The sequence below is a fragment of the Rissa tridactyla genome, chromosome Z, assembly GCF_028500815.1.
Source record: "Rissa tridactyla isolate bRisTri1 chromosome Z, bRisTri1.patW.cur.20221130, whole genome shotgun sequence".
In the NCBI taxonomy this organism is placed as follows: domain Eukaryota; kingdom Metazoa; phylum Chordata; class Aves; order Charadriiformes; family Laridae; genus Rissa; species Rissa tridactyla.
In genome coordinates this window covers 35766625-35773757 of record NC_071497.1, presented here as the reverse complement: position 1 = coordinate 35773757, position 7133 = coordinate 35766625, and the positions used below count along the sequence as shown (strand labels likewise).

The 7133-nt window shown below is 56.6% G+C and overlaps 1 protein-coding gene across 1 annotated transcript; it reads left to right on the top strand.

The window, feature by feature from the left end:
* The first annotated feature begins 3629 nt into the window (after positions 1-3629).
* Positions 3630-5688, top strand: LOC128902554 (PHD finger protein 7-like). Its single transcript, XM_054185763.1, has 8 exons — positions 3630-3735; positions 3856-3978; positions 4275-4366; positions 4456-4557; positions 4795-4919; positions 5002-5164; positions 5250-5356; positions 5574-5688. Exons 1-8 carry the CDS (start codon positions 3630-3632, stop codon positions 5686-5688), a joined length of 933 nt encoding a protein of 310 aa, XP_054041738.1.
* The last annotated feature ends 1445 nt before the right edge of the window (positions 5689-7133 follow it).

The following is a 7133-nucleotide window of genomic DNA, read 5'->3' as shown; positions in this document are numbered from 1 at the left end:
AGTTTGCTTTCACTTGGAGGGGCGTCCAATACACCTGGAATCGACTGCCCCAGGGGTGGAAACACAGCCCCACCATTTGCCATGGACTGGTCCAGACTGCACTGGAACAGGGTGAAGCTCCAGAACATCTGCAGTACATTGATGACATCATTGTATGGGGAAACACAGCAGAAGAAGTTTTTGAGAAAGGGAGTAAAATAGTCCAAATCCTTCTGAATGTTGGTTTTGCCATAAAACGAAGTAAGGTCAAGGGACCTGCGCAGGAGATCCAGTTTTTAGGAATAAAATGGCAAGATGGACGCCGTCAGATTCCAATGGATGTGATCAACAAAATAGCAGCTATGTCTCCACCAACTAGTAAAAAGGAAACACAAGCTTTCTTAGGCATTGTGGGTTTTTGGAGAATGAATATCCCAGATTACAGTCAAATTGTAAGCCCTCTGTATCAAGTAACCCGGAAGAAGAATGATTTTAAATGGGGTCCTGAGCAACGACAAGCTTTTGAACAAATCAAACAGGAAATAGTCCATGCAGTGGCCCTGGGGCCAGTCTGGGCAGGACCAGATGTTAAAAATGTGCTCTACACTGCAGCCGGGGAGAACGGCCCTACCTGGAGCCTCTGGCAGAAAGCACCAGGGGAGACCCGAGGTCGACCCCTAGGGTTTTGGAGTCGGGGATACAGAGGATCCGAAGCCCGCTACACTCCAACAGAAACAGAGACATTGGCAGCATATGAAGGGGTTCGAGCTGCTTCGGAAGTGGTTGGTACAGAAGCACAGCTCCTCTTAGCACCTCGACTGCCGGTGCTCGGTTGGATGTTCAAAGAAAGGGTCCCCACCACACATGCAACCGATGCTACATGGAGTAAGTGGATTGCACTGATCACACAGCGAACTCGAATGGGAAACCCCAGTCGCCCAGGAATTCTGGAAGTGATCATGGACTGGCCAGAAGGCAAGGATTTTGGAATGTCACCAGAGGAGGAGGTGATGCGTGCAGAAGAGGCCCCACCATATAATAAACTGCCAGCAAATGAGAAGAAATATGCCCTGTTCACTGATGGGTCCTGCCGGATTGTGGGAAAGCATCGAAAGTGGAAGGCTGCTGTGTGGAGTCCTACACGACGGGTTGCAGAAGCCAGTGAGGGACAGGGTGAATCGAGCCAGTTTGCAGAGGTGAAAGCCATTCAGCTGGCCTTGGACATTGCTGAGCGAGAAAAATGGCCAGTACTTTATCTCTACACTGATTCATGGATGGTGGCAAATGCTCTCTGGGGGTGGTTACAGCAGTGGAAGCAGGGAAATTGGCAGCGCAGAGGCAAACCCATCTGGGCTGCTGAACTATGGAAAGATATTGCTGCCCGGATAGAGAATCTGGTTGTGAAAGTACGCCATGTAGATGCCCATGTACCGAAGAATCGGGCCATGGAGGAACATCAGAACAACCAACAGGTGGATCGGGCTGCTAGGATTGAAGTGGCTCAGGTGGATCTGGACTGGCAGCATAGGGGTGAACTATTCATAGCTCGGTGGGCCCATGACTCCTCAGGCCATCAAGGAAGAGACGCGACATATAGATGGGCTCGTGACTGAGGGGTGGACTTGACCATGGACACTATTGCACAGGTCGTCCATGAATGTGAGACATGCGCTGCAATCAAGAAAGCCAAGCGTTTGAAGCCTCTTTGGTATGGAGGGCGATGGCTGAAATACAAATATGGGGAGGCCTGGCAGATTGATTATATCACACTGCCACAAACCCGTCAAGGCAAGCGCTATGTGCTCACAATGGTGGAAGCAACCACCAGATGGCTGGAAACATACCCTGTGCCCCATGCCACTGCCCGGAACACTATCCCGGGCCTTGAAAAGCAAGTCCTGTGGCGACATGGTACCCCAGAGAGAATCGAGTCGGACAATGGGACTCATTTCCGAAACAGCCTCATAGACACCTGGGCCAAAGAGCATGGTATCGAGTGGGTGTATCACATCCCCTATCACGCCCCAGCCTCTGGGAAGATAGAACGATACAATGGACTGTTAAAAACTACACTGAGAGCAATGGGTGGTGGGACTTTCAAACACTGGGATACGCATTTAGCAAAAGCTACCTGGCTAGTTAACACCAGGGGATCTAACAATCGGGCTGGCCCTGCCCAATCAAAATTTCCACGTACTGTAGAAGGGGATAAAGTCCCCGTAGTGCACATGAAGAATATGCTAGGGAAGACAGTCTGGGTTAGTCCTGCCTTAGGCAAAGGCAAACCCACCCGTGGGATTGCTTTTGCCCAAGGACCTGGATGCACTTGGTGGGTGATGCGGCAGGATGGGGAAGTCCGATGTGTACCTCATGGGGATCTGATTTTGGGTGAGAATAGCCAATGAATCAAATTGTGTGTTGTTAATTACTAAGTAACACTGTCACTGTATGTCCTCATTGCTATAATTGCTATCAGCTGTACTACGAGTAAGGCACAGGGGTGATGGGATAAGAACTGACCTCAGCAGCTGGTGCCCAGCGACTTCCTCAAGATCTACATCTTCAGCCCACGGACTGTGAGCATGAGCCACACCGGGTCCACCAGTCACAAGCTCCGAAAAATACAGCATGCAACAGACCAGCACCACACAGCATCTCACCTGCCCTGAGAGACTGTTCTAACAGATGGAGCCCAAAGCCATGGATTACAAGAACTCAACGGACACTTTTGGAGGGATGGCCCATAAACTAAGGGCATTATATCTGCATGAATATATATGTATATATATATGACAGGGGAGAGTGGTGGCAATTTATTGGAACCTGTAAGATCTGGGCATGGCATAGATGGTATGGAATAAAGGGTGGATAATGTCCTGGTTCCGGCGGGGATAGGGTTAATTTTCCCTGGTATTCCATGCCATGTGAGCCATGCCCACCCTGAGCTGCCGGGGGAGGGGGCAGGAAGTCGCTGCTTGGAGCGGGCTGGGGCGTCCCGGTCCGGGCGGTGAGCGGCGGGGAGCGGCGGTTCCGTAATCGTGTTTGTATATGCCTCTATCTGTGTTATTGTTGTTGTTTTCTTGTTCCCTTTGCTGTTCTGTTAAACTGCCTTTGTCTCAACCCAAGAGTCTTGCCTTTTCTTCTGATTCTTCCTGTATCAGGAAGGCCCAAGCGAGTGGCACGTAGTTCTTTGTTGCCGTCTGAGGCCAAACCACGACACCCAGCCACCCACTGTGCCCGAGCCGATGGGCTGTGTGAGCCCGGGCCGAGTTCAAAGATGGCTTCTGCCTCCGGGACCAGGGAGCCCAGAACTGTGGGCAGTACTGCAGGTGCAGCCTTATCGGTGTGGTGCAGAAGGAAGCATCACCTTCTCCGACCTGGTGGCAGCGCTGCCCGGGCCGGGGGCAGGAGCAGAGTCATCCCTTGGCCAGAGCGGGAGCCCTGCAGTCACCCTGCCTGACCAGCACCTTTCGGCCAACAGTGCCACCCTCGATGGCTGCCCCAGGGGACCTGGCGTGTGACTCTGCCCTGGCTGCAGGAGCAGCTGCCCCGGTTATGTGAGCGCTGAGGGCTCGGGCCCAGGCCTCGGCACTGCACAGACACCCTTGTGGGGTGGTGGCCGAGGGTGTCCCTGTCCGTGTTTGGGGCGCATGCAGGCCAGCGTTGCTGATGTCACCGTGGCCATGGTGACCCATGGAGCCAGGCGCACGAAATGGAATGTTTGGCCCAGGCCGGGCACCAGTGCGACCTGGAGAGGTGAGGAGAGAGCAGGGGAGGGACGGTGCTTGCACGGGGCTGCCGAGGGAGGAGGGGGCCCTACACCTTGGGGCTCTGGGCCTGTGCTGCAGGCTCACCCATGCCCTCTTGCTCCCACAGGGCCACACGAGGACCACTTGGAGGACACAGCCCGGCGCTGCTGGGGCAGGAACTCCAAGCACTCTGTGTCAATGTGTGCGATGTCCGCAAGGAAGCGGAAGGCCCTCGACTCGATGGAGCAGGGTGAGAGCAAAGCATCCCTCCTTCAGCCTGGCAGAGGGACTGTCGCGGCGGTCAGCGTGGGGCTGGGAATGGTGGCCAGGGGAGGCAAGAGCTCCGCAAGCGGAGCCCAGGCTGGGCAGTGGGCACCTGCAGGGACACCCATGCCTGCAGTGTCCCCTTCTTCCCCAAGGCCTCCAGCCCTGCCCATCAGCCAGCTGGGCAGGGACAGGCAGGCCGCCGGGGGCAATCCCTCAGGGACGCGTGCCCCAGCCCCGCAGAGGTGCTCATTCCGGGGCCACTTGCTCTCTCCCCTCCAGCATGCATGCTGTGTCGCCGGGCAGACGCTGACCCGGATATCTGCGGGCGCAAGCTGGAGAAACAAGGTCTCTGTCTCCATGAGTTTTGCCTGGTGAGTTCCTCCGAGGCTCCCTCCAGCTTTCCGACAGGCGGTCCCTGCCAGGCTTTCCTCATCAGCTCCTTGTCTTTTCTCTTCTGCAGTTTTTTGCCAACAACCTTTGTCAGCATCGAGTCGAGGAATTAGGACTCTTGGGATTTCTCCCCGAAGATATTCGACGTACAGTTGACTGGGCAGCACAGAAGGTGAGGATCTGACAAGAACAGGGACATTTGTGCCAGGAGAGGTTTGCCCTTCCAACCGGCTCTGGACAAATGTCTTGCTCCACTGAGGTTCCAGCACAGGAGCCTCCTCCACCAGGCGCATCTGTGGGCTGTGACCCAGGCGCGGCCATATCCCATCCCGCGCCCTGCCCGGAGGTGTGGGGCTGGCTGTGGAGGCCCTGAGGCTGCTGCTGATGGGGGCTGCTGTGCTCTTTCCAGGACTGCTTTGTCTGTGGCGAGAGCGGGGCCACCATCACCTGCCAGGAGATGAGCTGCGAGCGCAGATTCCATCTCCCCTGTGCTGTGGAGGGTGGATGCGTCACCCAGTTCTTTTTTCAGTACAGGTACCTCTTCTCCCCTCCTCCACCCACCAGAAAAGGACCCAGCACTTCTCACCTCACCCATCCCTTTCTTCTGCCCCCACAGGTCCTTCTGCTGGCAGCACTGCCCAGAGCAGGCAGTGGAGGCGGCCCCAGAGGCAAATACCACCTGCCTCATCTGCCTGAAGCCTGTGGGGGACAAGAAGTCCTACGGCACCATGGTGTGCCCAGCGTGCAAGCACGCCTGGTTCCACAGAGGCTGCATCCAGGTAGGAGTCCTTCCCTCTCCCCGGGGCACAGCAGGCACTCAGCACCACCGGGGCCTCACTCGGGCTCCTTATGTTTCTCCTGCAGGGACAAGCTCTGTGTGACGGCATTGCTTGTTTCCGGTGCCCTCTGTGCAGGGACAGGGATGCATTTCCCTCAGAAATGCTCACCATGGGGATCCGAATCCCCTTCAGGTTGGTGTCGTTCTGCCTGGCTCATGAGACACGAGGGTGCAAGCGCTGTGCCGTGCCAGGGCCTGCCACAGCGGTCCTGGCCCTGCGCTGTGCCATGAGTCTGGGCTTCAGCTTCACAGAGGAGTTGGAAAAAGGGCATGGGGAGAAGGGCAGGCGCACCCTCCATCTGCCTGATGCTGAGGCAGCGGTGGCTCATCAATTTCCCTTTCTCCATCAGACTGCCATCACGGGACAGCCGTGCAGAGGAGGCACTGCTTGCATGGCACAGCCGCTGCGATGCCAGTGGGTGCCTTTGTCCAGGAGGCAGGCAGCAGGCAGACGAAGAGGGGTAACTTGCCAATGCTGCGTCCCAGGGCTCTGCACGGGATCTCTGTCTGGCTAAGGGCTCGAAGCCATCCCATGGCTCCCCAGTGTTTGAGGGCAGCAGCCACTCCACCCTCTCTGGGCCCGAACGCATGGGAAATTGCTCCCGGTTGAACCATTGGGCCCCAAATCCCTACAGCTGGCCCAGAAGAGCTCGTGAGAGCAGCCACACACCCGCACCAAGTGCTGAGAGTGGAACCCCCAGCCAGGCAGGGCTGGGGCTATTCCACGGCTCGCCGAACCTGACACCAACAGCCCCAGCACCGCCAGCCAGCTGCCATTGTCCTCCTGTGCCTCCCCAGCAACTTAGGGCAGCAGCTGCTCCAGCACCCCTGGGCCCGGGTGGGTGCGACACCGCACCCACTTGCAACATCGTTCCCAAAACCCATACTGCTGTCCCAGAAGAACCCCCTGAGAGCAACCATGCGCCAGCACCACAGCTTGCTGGAACCTGAGAGCAGCGCCCCTGCACCGCCAGCCAGGTGGCATCGCGGCTGTCCCAGAGCTCCCTGGCACCAGACCAGCATCCCCAGCAAGGCAGCATCAGGGCCGTCCCCACGACCCTCCAGCGCTTCAGGACAGCAGATGCTCCAGCCCACCTGGGCCCAACCGCATGTGAAGCCGTATGCGCCGAGTGCTGAGAGCAGCAGCCACAGCCATGTGCTGGGGCCATCCCACGGCTCGCTGGTACTCGAGACCAGCAGCCGCAGCACCGCCAGCCAGTGGCCATCAGGGTCTTCTTGTGGCTCCCCAGCACTTCAGGGCAGCAGCCATTCAAGCCTCCCTGGGCCTGTGCAGCTGGAAGACTGATCCTGCTTGCTGCATTTGGCCCAAATTCCCTACAGTCATCCCAGACAACAAGGCGGGACCAGTTGTGCGCTCTCCCTGAGTGATGGCCCTGATCCCCCTCCTCCCACACAATAAAGTTGTCCATTAATCTCAGCACTGGGAGATGCCATGCTCATTTGTCAGCTTCCTCCTCTTCTCCCTTTCTGGAGGGGCAGCGTTAGGGGCTGGGCCTAGAGGGTTGTCTTCTCCCCAGACCTTGTCTCCTATGACAAGATGACCTCATTATTGGACGAGGGAAAGGCTGTGGATATTGTCTACCTAGACTTTCAAAAAGCATTTGACACTGTTCCCCATACAATTCTCATGGAAAACCTGGCTGCTCATGGCCTGGATGAGCATACGATCTGCTGGGTCAAGCACTGGCTGGATGGGCGGTCCCAAAGAGTGGTGGTCAATGGAGTTATATCCAGCTGGCGGCCGGTCACGAGTGGTGTTCCTCAGGGCTCGGTGTTGGGACCATTTCTGTTTAACATCTTTATTGATGATCTTGATAAGGACATAGAGCGTATCATCAGTAAGTTTGCAGATGACACCAAGTTCAGCGGGAGTGTTGATCTGCATGAGG